The sequence below is a fragment of the Pagrus pagrus genome, assembly GCF_965226575.1.
Source record: "Pagrus pagrus genome assembly, chromosome: 8".
Classification (NCBI taxonomy): Eukaryota; Metazoa; Chordata; class Actinopteri; order Spariformes; family Sparidae; genus Pagrus; species Pagrus pagrus.
In genome coordinates, this window is record NC_140192.1 from 21,554,072 (window position 1) to 21,577,303 (window position 23,232).

The 23,232-nt window shown below is 41.8% G+C and overlaps 1 protein-coding gene across 2 annotated transcripts; it reads left to right on the forward strand.

Annotated features, from left to right (window-relative positions):
- The first annotated feature begins 1,054 nt into the window (after window positions 1–1,054).
- On the forward strand, window positions 1,055–22,516 carry homer1b (homer scaffold protein 1b). 2 transcript variants are annotated; one of them, XM_084360963.1, is made up of 9 exons: window positions 1,055–1,620; window positions 6,759–6,915; window positions 9,255–9,386; window positions 10,963–11,055; window positions 14,011–14,159; window positions 18,948–19,104; window positions 19,352–19,462; window positions 19,574–19,654; window positions 19,771–22,516. In XM_084360963.1, the coding sequence occupies exons 1-9, from the start codon at window positions 1,601–1,603 to the stop codon at window positions 19,960–19,962; spliced, it is 1,092 nt and encodes a 363-aa protein (XP_084217089.1). In that variant the 5' UTR covers window positions 1,055–1,600; the 3' UTR covers window positions 19,963–22,516. The 2 variants fall into 2 exon arrangements, with proteins under 2 accessions (XP_084217089.1, XP_084217088.1); XM_084360962.1 differs by lacking the exon at window positions 1,055–1,620 and having other exon boundaries at window positions 6,379–6,915.
- Window positions 22,517–23,232: the final 716 nt, after the last annotated feature.

A 23,232-nucleotide genomic window follows, 5' to 3' on the forward strand; every position in this document is an offset into this window, starting at 1 on the left:
TTCACGATGTATCTTTAGATGACATCTTTAGTACAGTCAGTCTGTCTCTCCTGTTATTCTCCTGACTTGTTCAAATTCACCTGAAACTGATCCAAATATCTTGTAAACATAACATGCATGCTTTCACTTTTTGAGTAGCTTTCCCTTCAGTGGTCCACTTTTGTGGATCAGTGATTAAACAGAATTAGTGAGAAAATGCAAGGACTGACAGTAAATCATTTAAAATAGTTATTGTTCTGCTAACAGAGACCCATATAAAAGAGTCTGAGGAATAAAAAAGAATCAGATAAGAAAGAACAACATGTCCAATTATGACAAGTATTCAAAAGGTTGCATAATGCAGTCATTTTAAAGCTTTTCGAGTTGTCTCATGTATGAATGCTGCCAAAGACAACTGATTTATTGACAGACAATAGCCCAATTAACTCATGAACTGGGCAACTTATTGGGTTTATTATTACTAGATTCTGTTATATTTAAGAAAGCAGCGACCCGTTCACTAGACATATCAATACAACACCTTGTATTGCTGCTAGTAGATCCAGAAAACCAAGGGAGAGACATTTCATATTACAGCATGGGGATATTTGCGCATTTAGTGTGTAGGCCACTTCCACCAAACTTCTTTTAGAGCAGCAAAGCATCAAATGGCATCAGTCCCTTGAGCATCGAGTGACGTCACTGCGGAGGACGGGGTTGTGACGTAGGCAGTTCAATGCTGACAGCGATGTGAGTGGGAGGGAAGCGGATGCATCAGCCAGATGTGGAGCTGTTTGGGGGGCGGGGTACACATAGGGGTCTGTGGATTGGCTTAGATCAATAAAGCACACATATAGCTCCAGCATAGAAACTGCAGGATATTTTAATCTATGTAGACGACTCCACGAACCAGCACTGGTGAGGAGGGCATGAATGTGTCGCGTAAATTAGCAGAAAAAGGCATAAATTGGTGTTGCAGAAGCACGACAGATGCTGTAGGGTTAGTCCTAGAGCCACATGAGAGATCGGCTTCATTACAGAGCCGCACTGGTAATAGTGAGTGTGTGGAATAGCTGTGAAATAGCTGTAGTCTGGGCGAGAGAGTGGGGGTGTAGCATGTGAGCCTATGGTAATGAGGGAGAGAGAGAGGGAGAGAGAGAGAGAGAGAGAGAGACGCGGGTGGACAGTGTGATGCTGTGCGTTATCTACTGGCTAAATGAGGGTTGTCTTTCCCAGTTCAGGCAGCAAGGCTTCTCCACCCTTCCAGCTCGGATCTGTAATTCACACGACATAGGGCGCCTGACGGATCTCCATTGGGCTTTGCGCTGGATCTCCCACAGCGCTGCTAAAACTGCTGCTTCTCCATCACCAAGCCCTCAACGCCAAAGGACGAGAAGAAGATCTGCTTTCCCTGCCATGTGCAGAGCGACACGTATGCGTGATTTCATGCGGTGACAGCGGAGGGGAATGGAGCAGTTGTCATCAAATTCCTGCAGACGCACCGACGGTGATACATTGAAGGCTGTCGTGTAGAGAGAAGACCTTCATACGCAGCAGCCAATCCGAGAGACTCGTTTTTATTATCAGCGAAAAGGATCAGTGGTCAGGTGTCGGCTTATTCATGTCATCCACAACAATGGGGTAAGTGTGATTATTAGCCCACAGGCTGACTTGCCTATTTCCCTCCCTTCTGCATTCACATCAGCTGCTTCACAGGGTATGAACTTCCCCGTCATGAGAGCCACATAACACAATAATGAACCGGGTGTGTGCGTTAAAATGTACCTCTCTGTCTTATATGTCGTCTTATAAATCTGATGGATAGTTCAGGTAGTGCTGTCTGACGTGTGATCGAGTGCTGACCCTTGATGTGCTGCACATATTCTGAGACACATAATGAAGCAACTGATGCCTCTCACCCCTCAGAAGATGCCCAGGTAAAATGAAATTACACGTTAGGCCCAACATGCTGACAAACAAATGCTGGTGCAGAAGTTGCCCCATCATCAAACTTTAAGGATCAAAATAGTGGGTTAATCTGGTGTGATTCTCAAAGTGGGACTGCCTGTGGCTCCTGTGGGGTTGATGAAAATGAAAGCAGAGCTTATTGCACTAGAACAATGAGAGAGTGATCAAAGATGCTGCTTTTTCTAGGTCTCTCTGTCCTACTGTTTACTCCGCACCTACATTACAGACAGTTATGTAATTCTGACAGAAGGCATGTGTAACAAGAGCATTTCTTCTCAAATATTCTCAAACACAGATCTGGGCTCTGTACATCCAGATCTGGTTCCTGCTCTTGAGAAGGTTTGGGAACAGTCAGTATAATGTCAGAAGCTGGGGAATGTCAGCAGCTACAACGACAATCGCTGCACAAGACTCCAGTGACAGAAAGTGGCTTCCTGTCTCTATGGCAGCACATTGACCGGCTGCTACCTTACACAGCCTCAACAACAGGCACCCATCAGTGAGATATCTGCCTGTGCACAGCACTGCTCATTTGCATGTCCCCTAACCCTGCGCTCAGCGGTCCATTTCCCCCACCAAGCCTGCCGTCCATTAACAGCTGTCTCCCGCAGTTCATTGTGATTAATTGCACAGCAGGAGGTTAACAATATGGCACAGGCGTGGTGTGATTTCAAGGCATCAGCCAAAACTCCTGCATTAACTATTTACAATACACTGGAGGCCTCCTAGGCGCCCACTCTGCCCTCCTACAGTGTGGGCAGCACATCATTCAGCAGTCTCCCACTCAGTTTCAGCTCTCCACTGGGCTTTGCCATACTGGTGACTAAGTTACTGTTATGCAACTGACTCAATGACTCAATTGATCTACAGTGGGATAAATTGTAAACTGTAATTCAAAGCACTGTGCTGCATACAGTGTGTGTATTAAAGTCCGAATACGTGCAGGTGCAGATGAGATAAAAGCGTACATAGGTGCAGATCTGTTGTCTGGCTGCTCATCTAGCAGTAACAGCAGAGACAGAGTCATATTTCACTTCCGGGCCTCGTGGCAGAATACCAAGCCACTTACACCTCTAATGATAATGGCACAGAGGATAACACTTGGGCTGGATGAGAACTGGAGATGCCTATCAACACTCTCTGGTGTGCTCTCGCTTCCTTGGGCAAATACAATCAATGCACAGATGGACTTAGTTTCTCTTCATGTCTTTGTCTTTGCTTCTTCGTGTGGGTGTACGTAAGCAAGAGTGTGTTTACAGGAAATTCTCAGGTCATCCAAGCTGCTGCCAGAAGATAGAGCAACAGGGAGCTCTCTCATTAATGACCTCTCTCTAGCTTAAATAAGATCTACTTCCCTTCAAGCTCCACTCTGTTGAATTAATGAAAAACTCAAGGACAACTTTAAGAGGGAGGCGGGGCGGAGGTAGAGGTAGAGGTGGCAGGGGAAAATTGAGGTCTCCTGAGATGGACCATTTCATTACACTTCTGTTTCACTAGTTTTTACAGAAAGAGGGGCAGCTGCACAGTTAAAGGGGACACACTGAAGTAGAAAATAAAACACAGCCATTTGAGGTATAAAATGATGCGCATGCGTGTGTGTGTGTGTGTGCGTGCTTGTGTGTGTGTATGTGTAAGCTTTGGCTTTTGGCTACACAGTGTGACTTGAAGAGTGTTCACATCTGTGCATCAAACCCCTGAAGCGCAAGATGTGCCATTGACAACACCTGTTGCCACTGCTGGAGCTGCAGAAATGTGTGTTTGCGTGTGTGTATGTTCATATGAAATGCCCTGCAGGCCTTGGTGCTGTGTTGTTCAACAATCAATACCTATGTTAACATGTGTAGGGTTGAAGTGTGTGCCATACCTCAACACGTTTTAAAGGATATGTTAACTCTGATTACAGGATACAACAAACAGCGATATTAAGCCATGCAGGAAGTTTTTGTTTTTGTTTTTATTTTTACACCTTTTACACCATTTTCTATTACAAGTTGTGGTAAATGAAAATAATAATCTACAGGCGTGACTATAAACAGTTTTCATTGGGTCTCTTTCTTTTGTAGAAGATTGTTCCAATGAAACTGTTCACGATTTAGGCTGTGAATTGTCAATGGTGACATTGTTTCTGAGAGAAGAGATGTTACTTTTTTTTTTCTAGCAGTAAAAAGTTGTGTTATTTATTATATTATACTATAACAAAACATACTGTCTGCCTATTTATTTTCTTGATATGGCTCATACGCCATCCATCCATTCATTATTATCATCATCATCCTCCCACAGAAGTCAGCTAAAGTCTCAGGCACACAATCTGCTCATGTGTCTGTTTGACACTTTACCGTGCTTTAACTCTTCTTACGTTTCTGAAAGTTAAGATTTTAGCAGCACAGCCATAGTTCATGTAATTGTTTATAACAAACTGTGTAGCAGTTTAGAGCTTCCCACTCTCTTCATCTTCTCAGCACTCTTTCCTCACCTACATTTATCACCTCCTCCACGTTCTCCTCATCCCTCCCTCCCTTCTTCTCTCACTCCATCACTCTCCCCCCGTCTCTCATTCTGCCCGCCTTCTCTCTCTGTTTTAACATTCACGTTCTATCATCTGCCCTTGTGTCATGCAGTACACTTTGCATGCTAAACGCCTCGTCCTCCCCTTCCTCTTCCTCCTCTGTGTTTTTCCTTCCTCCAACATCGCCTTTACCACTCATTCGAATCCCACTGAAATTACCCCCTTGGTAAGCAAGGTGGTAATACTTTTGTACTTATACTTACATGTTAACCCTCTCATACTGGGGTGGGAAGCTTTTCTTTACATTCACTCACATGTATGCACTTCTTTATTGCACTGATGGAAGACAGGCAGCATCGTAAGCCTTTCCCTGCTGCTTTTGTTGCATCCCTGTTGCTAAATCTGTGTAGCTGCCATGCAGCCTACATGCTACTGCCGGAGTTCATCGCTAGAGTGCAAGAGGATCAACTCATTCTGAATTGACCTCCTTGCAATCCCATAACTGTAATTCGGTAAGGCTATAGGCTCAGACCAGAATCAGTCTAGAAAACACTGTAGTGGGAGCATGTGTGATGGATCTGATGCTGTTCGTGTTATGGATCTGCCTGGTTTTGAGGAGGCAAAATGTTAGAAATTGTCAAGTATTTTTGTCAGAAAGCAGCATCCGACTTTAGTCATTCCATCATTTATTTTGCTGTCTTTTAAAAGTTTGGTTGTAGGAGTAGGTATTGCTTTTTTTGACAACTGGTGGTGGGTGTCATTTTGGAACAAAACTCTTTGGCATAGACACTGATGTAAAATTCAAAGCGCAAGAATGTTGCAGTGTTTGGTACGAACACAATCAAGCAGCAAGAAGCGCAACATTTGCCACAGCTCCATCACATTATGCAATGAAAAACGTTGCCAGTTGCCAAGCGGCTATTGCACAGATCATACGGACAGGCCGTGGTTGTGTGATGTGTGCTTGGAGGGAGCTAAAATGACTCACAGTTCCGCCACTTACACTGCTGTCGATGATTATGATAATTCGCGCACAGCACTCCACAAGCAGCTTTGTGGAGCGACATTAATCATCCCAGATTCACTCTCTGACTTCCTATACTCTCCACATTCCCCATCATTCTCTTTCTGCTCCTGTCTAACTTCTCTCTCTCTTTCTCTCTCCCTGTCTCCATGTTTTTCTTTCTTTCCCAGTCTTGGCTAATCACACACAGGAGGGGTGCTGCTGCTGAATTTTAATATTCATTTATACAGCAAGCCTTTGATGTCCCCCATCACCCCCTCAGTGCAGTGTAAGCACTTCTCTATCTCCTGCTCTGCCAGCACTGCCAGCCCAGAATATCTCCCTCTGCACCCTGCGCTTTGAGTGTGTGTGTGTACTGACTGTAGATATTACCCAAGAAGCCCCAACAATGCTGGAATATATGAGGGCATTGTAAGAGCAAACCGAGGAGTGAAGGATAAATGGAGGAAGGGTGAAGGTGACGCCTGACTGACAGGTTAATGGCTAGTCAAAAAACAAACAAGACTCTTGTATAATGACCAATATTAATAGGGTGGAATCCTAACTCTGGTTTGAGTGTCACATAAAGGTCAATAAGGAATTAAGTCTTCGCCCATCATGGAGTTTTGATCATCTTCTGATCCAGGCTACCAGACACAAATCCATATATACACTGAGACATAAACACAGATTTGTAATTCCACCACGTCTGTGCCACGGTGTGTGCATGTTTATGTGTGCACATTGTATTATGAGTGTCTGTGTGGAAACTGCAGCTCTGTGGGGTGTGTCATTGGTAGTTAACCATGGCCTACTGTCTATATTTAGCCTTAAATCCTCTCCTTTCTCCCCCCGTGCTCCCCTGTGTGACCCTCACTCAGTGCTGCAGGCATTCCCATATCAGAGCACTGAGACACGCCGCTGACTTACACAGAGAGAAAGACTGAGCGAGTTTCTGTTGAGTAGCTGCCTGCATTAAGTGTGGTGGTTTACAAGTAGAGAGACAATGTATGAGGGAAAGTGTAGACTTTAGGTGTCCGTGGGAACTCTGCTGAAGTTTGTAGGTTAAGTTACTGTAGCTTGTCTTCCATCTATACAAGACAATGAGCATGTGTAGTTGTCCTTTCACAGCCTCTCTTTCTGTGGTGTAACTATGGAGGATGGCGAGTTGGTATTACGGTTGCCAGGGCGATCTGACTCCCCCGTGGGCAACAGAGGTTTCGTTGCTGGCGGTGGGCTCGGTGAGACGTTGGTACTGCGGCACAAAGAGGTTCACAACTTCTTCTTCGTCCCCTTTAGGGAGCAGCCCATCTACAGCACCCGGGCCCATGTCTTCCAGATTGATCCCAACACCAAGAAGAACTGGCTGCCTACCAGCAAGCATGCCGTCACTGTCTCCTACTTCTACGACAGTACGCGCAATGTCTACCGCATCATCAGCCTGGATGGCACCAAGGTGAGCAGCTGATTGCTATTGTTCACCTTTCACAGTCTGTTGCACACAAATCATAGATTTCATCTGCAATCATTTTGTTCGTAAAAATTCAAACAGTCTTCCAGGATTGTTTTAATGGTACTGTGATCTACTGAGTGTTAATGGTGTAAATAAACTCTACACTGGAATCTAATGTGCAAACACGTCTTAAAAGAGCTCAGCGTTGCAGTCTGTCCCAAGACCGACAGCTCATGTTTCAATGTGTGAATGCATGCAACCACTGTATTAGTGTGTGTATGTCTGTGTGTGACAGACTTCAGAGTCCACACTTTATGTCTCGGGATATTCTTGTTAGAGATCCAGGAGGGATATATTTGCTGGGCATGGTGTAATCGAGGTAGAGGTCGGCATGACCAAAGGCAGAGCAGGTTTCTTTATAGGAACAGCTCAGTCACACACATGCACACTCCTCGCCAGTTATGGAGAGGGGAGGGGTGAGGCTAAATGAGAGAAACAGATGACAGAGTGAGATGAGTGTGTGGCAGGCGAAATAACTCTGGTGGCAAAGAGAGAAAGGTGTGAAGCCAGGTAAATAAAAATGGTGGGAAAAGTGAAGAACTGATGTAAGCACGCAAGTTCACGTAGTGATCAACAAGTATGTGTGAACCATCTCTGATGGTCAATTAAGTAACCTTTGCATCATACAGCACCCCAGAACACACTGGATATTTGGACACTTAATTCAACTATTGTGTAACACACACACTCACTGACTGCTACCCTTCCCAAACCCATCATTAATTATTGATGCCAACCAGAATGTCAACCATTACACAACACTGCTAATTAATCAGTCATGAATTTGTTCTCCATTAGTGTTATTTAACAAAGGATGTGGAATTACATAAGAGGCAGCCTTCTATTTTGGCTCATGTAAATAAAGGGTTGAGATGTTCTATTTATTTCTTATTGTAAAAAAATCTTATGAAAAGACCCACACTAACATTGTCAGTTACACTAAGTCCAAGTCCATTGGCGTCTACCGAAGATGTAAAGCTTCAGAAAATAGTCATGAATTTAAACTTCAATTTTTAAAAAGGCTCACTCATTTCCAACAGCTCAACTGTAGTTTTTTAGCAAACATTACTCAAACTAGGGTGAATAATGCATTTGTTGAGAAATATTTTCAGCTGCAGATTTGGTGCACTAATGAGCGTAAATACTCATTAGTGCAACAAATCTGCAGAAATAGGACTCAGAATAATCCACACTGCCCAACCTGGTTATTACAATGAACTTCATGCCAAAGTTCATAACTATGCAATATTGTAATAACAAATGTCAACCAGTGCTGTGTCCTACTGATGTGTTTTTAGTTTTTGGACAACATCAGACATTACTGTTTGCCGCTCTGTCTTCACTACATGTGTGTATACATGTGCTCATGTCTGACTGTTGCTCTTTAGGTACAGCTGATGAGAGCTGATCGCTGAATCCTTCACTGAAGGCTTTCAAAGTCATTTTAGCAGCATTATTCTAGCTTTACAACCATAGATTTTATTGTGTTGGTGGGTCTGAGCCTTTGCTGCTGTTGACCAGAAATATATATAGTGTTCTCTCAGGCATTCCCTGTCTCTCACGCAGTACCATTTGTTCAGATAAAGTATAGTGCTAAAACTATACTTTGTCTTTATTTATTTTCAGGAGCAAATCAGTAGCAATTAGTCTGTATATTTTATTTTGATTAATAGATTAGTCATTAGTCATTTAGTCTATAAATTGTCAGAAAACTGTGTAAAATGCTCATCACAATTACCCAGAACCCCTAGGTGATACATTAAAAGGGACTTTTTTGTCCAACCGCCAGTCCAAATCCAAGTGATACTGTATTCAGTTAGAAGCTGGAGGCAAAGAATGTTGAAATTTTCACTTGATATATATCTGAAACAATAATCAAAATGTTTACATTTTCTATCAAGTGATTTATCGATTTTGGCACTACTGCAGTACTGATTGGGGAGTCTGAGAGACACTCTTTCAGGGCACTAATATCAATAGTTACAAAAAATGAAAGTACAGATGCAGCTGAGCTTTTAATGTGTAAACTGTATGTCCCTCATACAAAAACAATATAATGTTTCATATGTGTGCATCAGAAAATGTGATGTGATTAATAATGATAATACTTCAGACATACAAAAAGCAAATATTTCCTTCCCCCTCTTCAGCTGATCCCCTCTTGTACACACACACACACACACACACACACACACACACACAAACCCGCACACACACACTAAACACACTACAGTGATAAAGTTGATTCAATATGTATTAAGTGGGTTACCTCTATCCTGCAGGCAATAATCAACAGTACCATCAGTCCGAACATGACGTTCACAAAGACCTCACAGAAGTTTGGCCAATGGGCGGACAGTCGAGCGAACACTGTCTATGGCCTGGGATTCTCCACTGAGCATCATCTAGCCAAGGTACCACCCCCGTACAAACACATGCACGCACGCACGCATGCACACACACACACACACACACACACACACACACACACACACACACACACACACACACACACACAAACCCAATCTACTGTAAACCTTTTAACATCAATCACAGGGTGGCTTTTTTTCTCAGCTAGTCCCTGTGAGAGGACAGCATTTCAACTTTATTTTTCTTCTAGTTGCTATAGCTTCTCTTTGTGAAAGTAATGTATACCTGTGTGTTCAATTGTGTGTCTGTGCATGTGATTGTGTGTGAGCAAGTTGTGGTTTCTCTCCTCTGCAGTATAATTATGCTCTGTCATGAACTGGGGAGGCTCCCAGCATCCATCTCCACTGTTGGAACATTACACAGACACACACACATACACACACACACACACACACACACACACATACAGAAACACACGTCCCCTGTGTCAGGGAGTCATGGATGTCAGGAGTCAGGCTGATAACAATGACTAATGACCTCAAGGTGGTCACGTCAGGTGCTCTCTCCTCCTTCTTACAATAAAACCCCCAATTCCAGTCTTTAAAAAATCACAAATGTTGCATATTGGTTTATATTGGTTAAGTTTAATTTATTCATCATGAGAAGTACTATACAACTGAACTGTGTTGTTGTAGTCTTGTACTACACATACAGTATATAATTTGTTCTAAGGTCTATCTTGCAAAATATATCTTAATTTTAAGGAGACTCAGATGTCATTAAATAAATACTAATAAAAAAAAAATATTTTAATACTACTAATAATATGAAGTATTTCCTGTGGTTTAAAGTTGAAATAATCAGATTTACTTCTCAGATAACTGCAGTTCCACCACCCCTGCAGCACTTAGACCGAGAACCACTGCATTTAGATAACTGTACCAGAACTATAATATTGCACTCAAGTGAAATGATATTGAGTTATTTGTGTCTGCCACTAATGAGAGACACAAGACCGGCTCCAGCAGAGTTGTCAATTTGATTTCCTCACCACTCAGCCCTCTGTAGCTCTAAATTACTCTGCAACACTGTGGGAGTAGTGTCGGCGATGAACCACACCCTAAAGGGACATTGGGGATATGTGCTTCCGTGTATCTGTGTTTATATTTGCTCAAAGCCCCTCAGCTGAGCTCACCTTACTGCTTCAGGCTGGCTGGATGTATCTTTACTCTCGACTAAAATAACCCCAGAGATCCACTTCAGCTGCTGACAACTTCTGATTAAAGGCAAAAAACACAACGAGGAAAACACAAAGTCACAGTCTACCTTGCTGTGTATGTATGTGTGTGTACATGTATACAGGTTACAAAAAGTGACCTAGTTAGCTCGTGTTTCTGCTGAAACATTATGGGTAAGGGCCTTCTTTTCTAAGTTCAACTGTGGGTTGTTATTGGCAACGGCTTTCCCCTATCCTTGGCCTGGCTTCACCGTTGACCTATTACACACTGTTCTTTGTGTGTGTGTGTGTGTGGGTCCATGCACGTATGGCTTTACTGAACAGATTAAACCACATTATCGTATGAATTACAGTCCATGCTGATGTCTGTCCTCTGTGTCCAGTTTGCAGAGAAATTTGCAGAGTATAAAGAAGCAGCACGGCTTGCTAAAGAGAAGAGTCAAGAAAAGATGGAGATGGCCACGTCTCCCTCTCAGGTACGTTCACACTATCCTAACTCTGCCAATTCCTAACCTTTTTGTCAGAGTAGACTGCGATGTTTAAGAGTGATTTTTCGTTTGAGTGATTATCACAGGAGGCATCGGGGCATATTCATAAAATAAGATAACAGAAAATAGATACAAAAATATGTTTAAGTAGAGAATGTTTCAGAAATGTTAATGCCAGTAGTAGAAGTATTCTGATATGTCTGTGTAGTAGAAAGACACAAATATTTTTGAAATTGGTGATACATGACCAGAGAAAACAAAGAAAAAGGGTTCCCTTCAGCTCAAAAGGGAGTAAACAAACAACAACTACAATACACTGCTCTGCACCGGACCAATAAACACTCACACTGATGGGTGTAGTACTGTGACTTGGGCTCTGCTGGGTTTAGCAAGGCTTCCGTTTTAAAACAGGAAACTAAGACGGCTCGCTAGTAACACACAGTATTTCCAACAGAATGTACTAAAAATATCAAAAGCAAAAGTACTGGTTCTGTAAAAAATGTCTCGTGTGACTCATTACTACATCATATAATGCTAAAAATGATGCATCTATGCGTAAGCAGCACAGGTGTAGCTGTTCGAACTGGAGCTAGTTTATATGCAGTTAGAGAGTTAAATCCAGTCATTGGCCCCCTGGCGGCATGGTCCCCCCAATGGGTCACAAGATTAATATGAGGGGTTGTGAGATGATAAATGAGGCAGGAAAGAAAAAAAGTAATTAATAAACAAATTGTGCTACAAAAGTTTATATTCACTTTTTGGACTTTTCTTAGCTTTTTCTTTGTCAAATAATATCTAATGTTGCAGCTTAGGCCATGAAGAGTTATTTAGAGGGCAAATTTCTGTTTGGCAGAAATGCTAATTTAGAGACATCTGAAATGTGAAAAGTCCCAACCAGACAATAGGTAATAAATCACAAATTTTATCTTTAAAAATGCATTTTGTTTTATACGTATATCATATACTGTATAAATATATACTATATATAATTTATATCATAATTTAGTAAGTACAAGTAAAAATAGGTTAGGAATACAGCCCTTACATAATATACATCATTATGGTATAATTTTCACTGTATGTATCCACCCTATACATTAAAAAAAGGACAAAGCTGTCTGTGAACCCACCATTAATTGGAGAACATAATTAGCCTGTATGTGAAGTATTTGTTTGTGTGGGATTTCTAATAACATAGTGTTTTAGGGCATGTGTAACTGTGTCTGAGAGAAAATTAGCTTGTTTCAGAGGAGAATCCCAAGAGAAATCTGTTCTTTAATCTAAAGGCTGTTAACAGGCTTCATGTCCTCATCCGTTCATTATGGATGCGAGAGGAGCAGCCCCCTGCTGCACTGTGGTCTATTACTTGTACTATTAATGCTTTGGCCCACATGGGCTGAAATGCTACAGTACCTTGCTACAGTGCCTCCCATGAGAGAATGTTTTTAATGAAGCCAAGTGGACAGCTTCCCTCTCATCAGGGGTTGAAGGCTGCATGTGCTCTGGCCACCGACACACTGTAGTGGTGAAAGTGGTGGTAACAGTCGAGGCTGCAGCGTCCTGCTACAAGCCTGCAGTGGTCCACTGAAGCTGTCTGCTCTGTTTCACTACAGATTGTCACTTTCACCCACATGCCTGCTGGCTTTCTTTCCAACCTACAGATCCTCTCATTTCTCTCCTCTAAGGAAACTAGAAAACACAAATTATTCCACTTAAACAAAATGAGAAAACACAGAGCTTATACTATATGCTGGTTCAAATAGGCCAGACCCCAGTGGAAGTGCACCATGAACAGATATTAAATGGTATACTAATACAAATGGAGCGCAAAATTTAACCCCTGCCATAATCTTCCTCTTATCTCTCACTTCCTTCTTGTCCATTAGAGACATACAGTCGGTGTCATTGTGCTACTGTATTGTACCCAAACCCTAAGTCTTAATAGCTTTGTTTTATGTGTGTGCAGCAGCTAAATGATTTGTCTCTTGTTTCATTATATGGTTGCATGGGATATAAAGATAAGCAATCATCTGTAATTCTGCAATTTCCCAGAGCTATGCTAAACGATGTACTAGCCTATAGGCATGTGGAACTGCTCACTAAGACCATAGCAAGAGCTTTATGAGTGTGAGAGAAAGCATCTACACCCCCTCTGAAAACACACAAACACACCTCTGTCATTTCTCATGTTTGCTCCTTATAGGGGAATGATGGTCCAATTTATTTTATTTTCCAAATAGGATGAAATGATTAGTTAATTAAAAATTTGACACAAATTAATTGAAAACAATTTTTTAAGTAATTTTCAAGGAAAAAAACACCAAACTTTCACTGGTTCCTGCTTCTTAAGGATTTGCTGTCAGTCTCATTTTTTAGTCATTGTAAATGAATTATCATTGAGTTTTGGTCCGTTTATCTGATAAAGAAATAAAGAAATTTTAAGACATCACCTTGGACTCTGGTGCTGAAGTTTTATAGGGTAAACAACGAATTGAGTTATCTTTCTTCTATCTTTTCTTCCGTCTTACTTCAGCTATGGTGTCTATCTTTGCTCAATCAAAATACAACCAAGTCCTTCTCTATTTCCTCTAAACGACGCCTGAGGCTGTTTTTTTGGAAGCAACCAGGCACCATTAGGAACTAAAATGTATCAGATGTTAAAGCTGTTGTGAACTTACTATAGGTTTAACTATTACTATTTTAAATTAGTGACATAATAATCATACAGATATTTATCGGGAAATGTAACAAATGTCTAAATTTTGACTCTGAAGTTCAGAGCTTTCAAAATTAAACAATTGTTTCTTGCCTTATAATCACAACTAACTGAGTGAATAATAATAAGAATTAATAAGAATAATATAAGATATTTCAGTGCTGTTTGATCGATTATTTGACGTCTTTTGTGATAGTAACAGCTGAACAACTTTGTTTCACATGTAGGAGTCCCCAGGAGGCGAACTCTCGTCACCTTTGACCCCTGTGACTCCACCCATGGAAAACATCAACGGCACAGATGAAATCTGTGACACGACTCCCAATTCAGACGCCCTTCCAGGGCCAGCGCAGAACGCACTGGCCTTTGCACACAGGTACATCCAGCATCATGATGTGTTCACTGTCCTCTGTTGACATGTTTACTACTGATGTTACAGTTTGACCTTACACTCACACAAACATATTACACACAAACAATACAAACATAGATTATTTTTTTTCTGTTCTTCTGAAGCACAGATATATATCTCTCTTTTCTATGTCTTTGTTTTTGTCTACGTGCACCTACGTATATACGTTGCATGTCAGCATGGTAGTGAACTCCCTCTATTCACTGCTGCTCTCTCGTGTTTTTCCTCTCTAGGGAGCAGTTTAAGACTTGTCGTGTCTGCTCTTTCTGATAGGGATGTCATTCAGTCCTGACTACTGCGACATCATAACTACGCAAAACAAAATAAATGTTCAGGCACAAACTTCCGAAAAAAAAGAGCCCGAATGCAGGTCAGCAACAGGGAGGGTCCTCTTTACAAAACCTGATGCCTGTTTGTTAAGTGCTAACAAATAAGGTAACAACAGCGTGCCATCGCTCCAGTCAGGAGGAATATGGGTGCAATGAATTATATCGGTGACATTCTTACTCACACACTTCACTTGGACCAGCAAAAGATGCTATTTTAAGTGTTTCTCAGGAATGACGAATCATTCAAGTACATTTTTTGTCCATTCTGAGCATGCTTGGTATTCTTTACTCACATATAGTCTTATGTTTGCCTACTGCGATGCAATAATATCTCTATGCATGCACCACTACTGTTGTATACATTCCTGCTGTCTTTGTGTCCTGTTAGCAGACTTAAAACTGAAATTGATAATGCATTTTTCCTTGTGATTGTCAGTACTGTTTCATATACAGTCGATTGTGTAAGATAAAGAGGTCAAAGTGCCATGTAAATATGTTTGATTTGTATAATGGCTCTCTGAAGAGGTGTGGCTGAGAGGTTCATCACCAAAAAAGGTGTCGATGGAGCATTTATGTAAGACTTATATAACATACTGTGGGTAGTGGGAGGCAGAGAAAGAGCAAGACAGATAGACACATAGAGTGTATGTGCGTGTGTGAGTGTGTGTGTGTGTGTGTGTGTGTGTGTGTGTGTGTGTGTGTGGTTCAGAAGAGAGAGGTGCATTGTATAAAGTCTGTACATGAGTCACTGCTACCTAAACTGCCACCAACTGCACACACACTCACTACAATAAATAAACAGAACAGGAGGGTATGAACAATCAGTTTGAGTCCATTGAGTGAGTGAAGTGTTTTTTTCTCAGGAGAGGAAATGTTCCCATCTACTGTCACCTGTAGTCAATTGTACACAGGTCTTTTCATTTGTAAAATCTCTGTAATCTTGTGTTACTCATTCAATTATTTCTCTGGCTGAGATTCTTATTAATTAAAGAAATCAATCAATCTATTTATGTATTATCATTCTTTTCTGCTTAACTTTGGATGTCTGAGAGGAGACTCAAACATTTTTTGATATTAAAGGTCATTGTGGAGATCGTAGGAGACAGAGGTATTTTTATTAGTGTGGTAAGATCTGTAAAGCTGTGAAAAGCTCAAGTGCAAATGCTTAGAAATCCCTACTGCTTCATCATGAACTCTGTAGGGCTACACAGATCTGAGTGTGCAGCGAGAGCGGGGTGTAGAGAGGACACCCACTGCCTGCTGCAGCATTGCTGCCGATGTGTCTATTAATGCTGCATGCGTGGGAGACAGGGTCGACTCTCAGCATTCGCGATGGCAACCATGGACGTAACAAGCAACCTCAGTCTCACATTTTCTCAGAGGCATATGCAGAAAGGGCAGATGCTACTGTCCAGATATTTTACTAAAAAATGCACCCCTTTTCTATCTTTTCTCTCTTATAATTCTTCCTCAATTTAATACCGACTGTGTGCATCCTCTTACATGTATGACACCTTTTACAGTAACTCCATCAGCCTCATGCGCCTCAAACTGCAGTTAAAATATATTTTCTGTTCATTTTTGTAATGGTGTATAAGCTTGTAGTTGATTTAAAAGCCAAAAAAAGAATAAAATATATTTTGTTTCCTTACATAATAATACTTAACGAGACCTCGATGATAGTCCTGGTTAGTCTCTCTGCCATGTCTGGATTTAGATGGTGATATCATATACGCCACACTGCTGCTTAGCTGGGCTGTGTGGGCAGGTATGTGTGGGTGCAGAGGGCAGATGAAGACAGAGGAGGATGAGCTGTGTGCAGGGCTATGAGAGAGTTTTTTATATTGAAGGATGTAGGCGTGTTTGGCAGGTCTGCAGTGGAGTCGTTTTGAATGGTTTTCTGAATATTAGAAGACCTTTTGTTGGGGACTGCCTTGGCTGTATGTGAATGGTCTAATAGCGTTGGAGAATGTAGGCGTGTGTCAGTGGGTTGGTGGTAGGCTTGTGTGAACGGAGATGGTGCCGATGTCATACGTCAGGGTGCCACGAGCGCCTACGTTCCTCCAGTGCTGCCATGGCAACTGCTCAGGCTCCCTGCTTCTTTAAGTGCTCTGTGAGGAGGAAGGACCTACCTGACAATGCACAGCGGTCAGGACGCGGCAGACACACAAGAGGGCTGTCGAAAACCATCAGTGTCATACAAGTTATGTTTTGTGTTTGGTAGCTTTATTGAGCCTGCAAGGATAATTATACTTAACATTGTGAAGTAGTAAAACACAAAAAAGAGAGTTGATGTTTTATTCAAGAGTCATAGTGTAATGGCAGCATGTACAAAATGTAGAGAATAACACAAAAACATTCAGAAATAAATCCAGAAAACATCAAATAAATTTAAAACCAGTTGAAAATAAAATGCAATAAAGAATTAATTTAATACCCCACAAAATCTGTTCTTGTGCTGTCTCTTGTCATGACATATTCTGTATTCTGCAGAATATTGTTCACAAGAAACTGTAATACAAATGCAATATTTTGTGACAGATACAGAATTAAATATATATATATACATATATTACATGTATTCACAGTTTCAAGCTGATACAAACATAATGCTTCTTCAGTTAAAAATCACACAATTGGCTAAAAATTACATGATGATCAGCAGCTGAAAATTATAAAAAACTAAAAAAAATCTTCATGACAAGACATTCATATTATGTACATAATAACATCATCATTACAATCAGCAGTTCAGTGATACAGCAGCAGCTAACTTACCCTCCATGTGTCTCACACACCTTTAGCCTCTCTCTTCTTTCTTCAGCCAGAATTGTGCTCGACTGCCCTCCTGAAACCTTTCAGCCAGGTTCATTTAATGAAGATGAACACCAGTGTCAAAACATCTTGCACTCTTTTCTCTCCTCTAATTCTCCCTCCATCGCTCTCCGGTGCTTTCTCCGTTTGTCTCCATCTTCACATCTTGACGTCTCGCTTGCTCTCCTGCTCTCCGAGCTGGTGTGTGGGGTTTATACATTGGCGGGGCTGTGTGCTTTGGTGACAGCATCGCTCCTTGTGTGTGTGTCTGTGTGTGTATGTGAGTGAGTGGTTGTGTGTCAGTTGATATGTGCATGTGTAGGATGAAGTGTCGTTTCCCTCCTATGCGTCACACACGCAGACACACTTGCACTCACAGAGGGGGTGGCGGTTGTGTAAGAACTGAAGGTGCCGTGGGAGTCATGAGTGAATTAGATCTGGGCATTCTTTCTTTTACACTCCACAGAGTGGGTGTTATGGCATAGTGGAGTACTGCTGCAGTGTGTGAGCATATACTGTATATATGTGTGTGTGTCAGTGAGGGGGCAGAATAAAACTGAAAACAACATTGTAATGGGTCATACACAGACCCTCTTCACTCCTTGAGAGAGCTAAGCTCCTTTTGTGTTTTTCTGTGTTTCCTGCGCTGTGAGGAATTACTGTGAAGTATGTGGGAGTAGGAGCTCCTTTTCAAAGGAACTTGACTCGATGTCGGTACTCAACAACGTTCAGGTCTCTCATACATTCTGTTGCCCAAGTCATACATTATGTGAGAGACAGGGAGTGAGCATTACGTAAATGAATGCCTGCAGTGCTCAGATCTAACAGGGGAGATGCACAGCAGAACAAATTTCCCCTCCAGAAAGTTGAGTGCATATACACATATCTAATATTACACTTCAACTCTGAACTATCGACCACCCAGCCCATATGCAAGCATTTTTCCCACCAGCCTTTTTCTCCCACACATGCCCCTCCATCATAAAATTCAATCACATTCAATCACTTCTCCCTTATCTCTCATCTCATCTTCTCGTCTGTGAGTAGCTGGACCAGATTAGGCTCCAGCCAGTCTGAGGATATAATCTCAGATTACAGCTCATGTGGCAGACAGCTGCTTTCACAGCTACTGGCCAGAAAGTGCCGACCTCCGGCTTGAGTGCCTGCTGCAACCTTTGTCAGCTTTCAGTGCTTAAGCAAAGGTGGATGGATGCATGCATGCCTGGATGGTTGAATTTGGCCTACTAGGCACAGGCACAGCAGTTTAAGGGGTTGTGGGACCCTGGGCTTTGCCTGCAAATTGTCAATCAAAGAGAGGCAAATACACAATAGCACTCGTAATGACCACAAAGAAAGAACAAAGAACAAAGATTCAACATTACCACAAAACAACTAAATATAGACTAATAGATTAATAACTGGATGGATGGATGGATGGATGGATGGACCCTAACCCTATAAACAACAACTTCACACTGATTGATTGATGATTTTTCAGACATCTTTAATCAGATATACGCATCTTACATCCAAAACATAAAAACATGTGCACTAATCTTATGTCCCTGTTGTGGTAATCTAACAGTCTGTTCATACCTGTGTTCTGCAGCCCCGCCATGACAAAACACTGGGAGGCTGAGCTGGAGGCACTAAAGGGGAACAATGCCAAGCTAACGGCAGCTCTGCTGGAGTCCACAGCCAACGTCAAACAATGGAAACAACAACTGGCTGCCTACCAGGAGGAGGCTGAGAGACTACACAAACGGGTGAGGACTGGGACACAGGAATGCTTGTTTTCATGTGTGATTAATTCATTAAAATCAAACAGGTGTGATCATTTGGAAGGGATGGTGTGAAGTGAAGATGAGAGGATGGAAGAAAAACAGAGAGGAGACATGCGTTTTGTCACGAGGGAGAGAAAAGAAGAGGTAGTTTGGAGATGAAACATAGGATTCTGTTGTGACAATCACTCCCTGTGGATCTAAATCTCGATCATTTATATTGTCCTTTTAGGTGACGGAGCTCGAGTGCCAGAGCAACCAAACCCCGGTGATCAAATCCCAGAAGACTGAACTCAACCAAACTATAGAGGAACTGGAGAATACACTAAGGGATAAAGAAGAGGTGTGTGTGCTTGTGTGTGTCATAGGGTGGAGTACCTTTGCTGAAATGTAATGGCTCATTCAACATCACCCTACATTCATGCCATAATAATCTGTTTTCTATGACTTCCAGGAAATGGAAAAGTTGAAAGAAGAATTGGAAAACATGAATGACTTGATGGAGCAGAAAGACACCCTTACCCAGAAACTTGAGGTGAATGATGAGGGTATTAAGCATGTGATTGTCCCCCAAAGTACAGGTGCACATGTTGTCATTATTTACCTCCTAATGTCGCAATCCCGCCAACAATGCTGTCTCTCCTTCTCCAGGAGACGGAGCTGCGTGGTCGTGTGCTGGAGGAGCAGCTGGCGGGGGCAGAGCAGCGACTGGAGGAGAACCAAGAGGAGCAGGAGAACTTCAGGAAGAGCCTGCGAACACTACTGGAGATGCTGGACGGCAAGATCTTTGAGCTGACGGAGCTCAGAGACACCTTGGCTCGGCTCATAGAGGAGGCCAGCTAGAGACGGCGCTGCCCAATCTTCACAGACAGAACCATATGATAATTTACACCTTGACACCCCAAACTCACCCACACTTATCCTCTCCACCATGCCCGAATTTCCTCCTACACCCCACACACATTAAAACTGAGACACTACACTGCCCCGATTATGATTTTGCTCAAAAAGGGCAGCTAACTCCCCATTTTTACCTGGCAGGCATCAGGCTCCAACCAACCGCAGGAACTCCTGTAGTTCAAAACAACACAGGGACTACCTCATCTTGCCTCCTGATTGGCTGGTGTAGGCGTAACCTCGGTTGAATTGATATCTCCAGTTGTAGAGACGCCTGTCATGGCACATTGCAACTGCCCCCCAAACCCACCCACCCACGCACTCACAAAGAGTTAACTTGAGAACTGTGCCTCAGTGCCATCTGCTGTTTTACTGGGAGAGCTGCAGCACAGCTTGCAGCATCACAACATCACACACACACACACACACACACACACACACACACACACACACACACACACCCTTTTCTTCCTTTCTAAACTGCCCACCCCCAGGGGGAATGTTGAAAGTCATGTGGAAATAATTGCTGTTAAGACTCAGAGAACTGCGCCAAAGCTGCCAAATCCCCCCAAAATATTGTCCTCTAACTAGCAGATGCTTTGATCCAAAGTGACTTACTGTACAGAGAAGTGCTGCATAGAGAGTTCCATGTTTGAGCTGGGCTGCCAGAGGAGTGTCACTGGAAACAGAGAATTAAAGGACGGCTCTCGAAAAACATCAATGCTGCTCCCCAGCCTGGACACACAGGGCTGCTGGGAAATGAAGTTTGCTTCAATGAATGACTGCTATATATCCACAGCTTATTTAAAATCCTACATGCTAGATGAGTATTGAATCTTCCTGAGGCATTGTTCATGCCACGCAAATTTTAGAGGGCGCGTGCCCATGTTAGATATGACATGAGACTTCCTGTATCCAGACTGCCTCCACCGTCACAGACAACTGACCTGTCTTCCTGCCAAACTCAGTGTGGAGTGTGTTTCCCAACAAGGCCTGACCTTCGACATAGTGTGTGCCTTCAAAGCACATATACGTGGACACATGTTTGTATATAATATGTGTGTTTGTTCTGTGCTGTGAGAGAAAGACCCTGTTTTTTGGACATCAAGGCCTACACACAAACACACACGCATACACACACACTGAGCAATACCAGACAGGCTCTATACGACACCTCTATCTTACTCTATCAGGTACTCTACTCAGTGGACTCATGCAGATAGGTCAAATGCAACTCAGCTGATCCCCCCGTCCGACAGAAAGTATACTACTGTTGACCGCTAACCTGTGTGGCAGCCCTGTCAGGACGAAGTAGTGCATCGTGAAGGGCTTATAGAGTGTCATCTACATGTTCGTAAAATCTCCACCCTCAGTGAAGCTGGCCACAGATTTTCACTCCTCACGGGTGAATAAAGAACTGTACTCAGTTTCTAATCTTTTTTACACAGGATATAACACTGATGATATAATAATAGAACTGTATAAGACAACTTTCTACTCATGACAGCATTGTAAATGAATGGATGGATAACTCGAATGCAGTTACACCCTGCAGTGGCTTATTGTTGTGTATTAACCCACCGAAAAGTACTGCATAGTTATTATAGAGTATCGAGTCTGCAGGTAAACAATAAAAACCTCTTCAATATATATTCAAAATGCGTAACAACACAATGTTAACGCATAGTGTTAAACATCCTATACCAAAACATGCACTTATAAAGCAGCTCCTGTACTGGTAAAATCCAAAACTGCGTCTTAAAATCTCTTCCTTTGAAACCACTGAATTTTTAAAAAGCTATAGCGTCACATGAAATGCTGCTGATCTTACCTTTTAATTGAGCACCCTGTTTGCACTGTGTTATTACACTGTTGTAACTATATTATATATCAAGAGATTTTCATTAAATACTGGCACAGCATAATTCTGTACTTAAAATATTGTAGCTAGTTACACAGGTTAATACACTGGAATAAGACCCATGTAAAGGGAAAAGTTACCCATTTTTTTTCTTTCTGGTTTAACTTTGACAGTCGAATGACAGAGATGGAATACCTTGATATTAATGCTATTGTTAATGAATGCCTTTGTACAGTAGTGGATAAGAAGCTTTTCATTCTCCTGTTTTGTAACTTATGGTATTTAAATGTAGGTATTATTATTGTATTTAGAGGTATGAGAAGACTGGCAATATTTTTGACTATTTAAAGTAATTTTGAACTCCTGATATTAAAGAGGTACCTCAGGCAAATGATGTTCATAGATTGGTGAGAGTTGTGTGTTTGCAGGTTGAAGGATTTACCAAATGCTGGTAAAAAAAATAATTTAAAAAAAAGACAAAAAAAAGAGAGTTCAGGAGACACACATGTTGGTGCTTCAGCCAAACTAAATTCTTTGTTGAATTCAAACAAAGACTGCAGCCCCTCCAGGCTGAGAACACACCTCTGTGAACTGAGAAATGCTATGTTTTATATTCAAATACAGTGACCGCAAAATTCAGTGTGTGCACATTGCTTTTTTGTGTTTTGTTGTTCTTCTTTTTTTAAACAGATAATTAACTAAATCATTCAACAAAGAAACAGACAATCACAGAATTTGCTTCACAAGGTTTTATTCAAATGCAGGGGCAAGGTTGTAAATAAAATGGTAGGACTAAAGGCAGAAAGGTATTCTTGGAACAGTGTGTTTATACACTAATGTATAAACACAACTGCAACATTTAATAAGTCTGTTGTTTTAGGCAATTAATCTGAACTCATTATCACCCATTAACTTGTTTCATCCCTTTTTTGAGTATATTCTATATTGATATTGCACTTCTCAAGTGACTGACTGGCTTATTCAGACAGCGGGTCATATAGTCAGCCTGTGTGGATAACAGGTCTACATAGGAAATGTTCAGAAGCAAACACATCACAAAACAATTTGGCTTGAAATGCTTTGGAAAACAAGATACAACCGAAGCAGTGAAATGCAATGTAAAATTACAGTTAGCTGACAGACAAGCTGAGTTAAGGTTATTTATAGATCAGTGTTAAAGACATGACAGTGTTTCTTAGGTCAGTCAGGTGATGGATGGATGATTCATGGCAAATGTGCTGCCGTTTCAAAAAAAATTTTGAGCTCATTGTTTAGTGGAGCAGCTTAAACCTTTGCACTAGAATCATTTTGGAAAATCTGCTCTAGTCAGTAACCGTGACATTATGTCAAGTAAG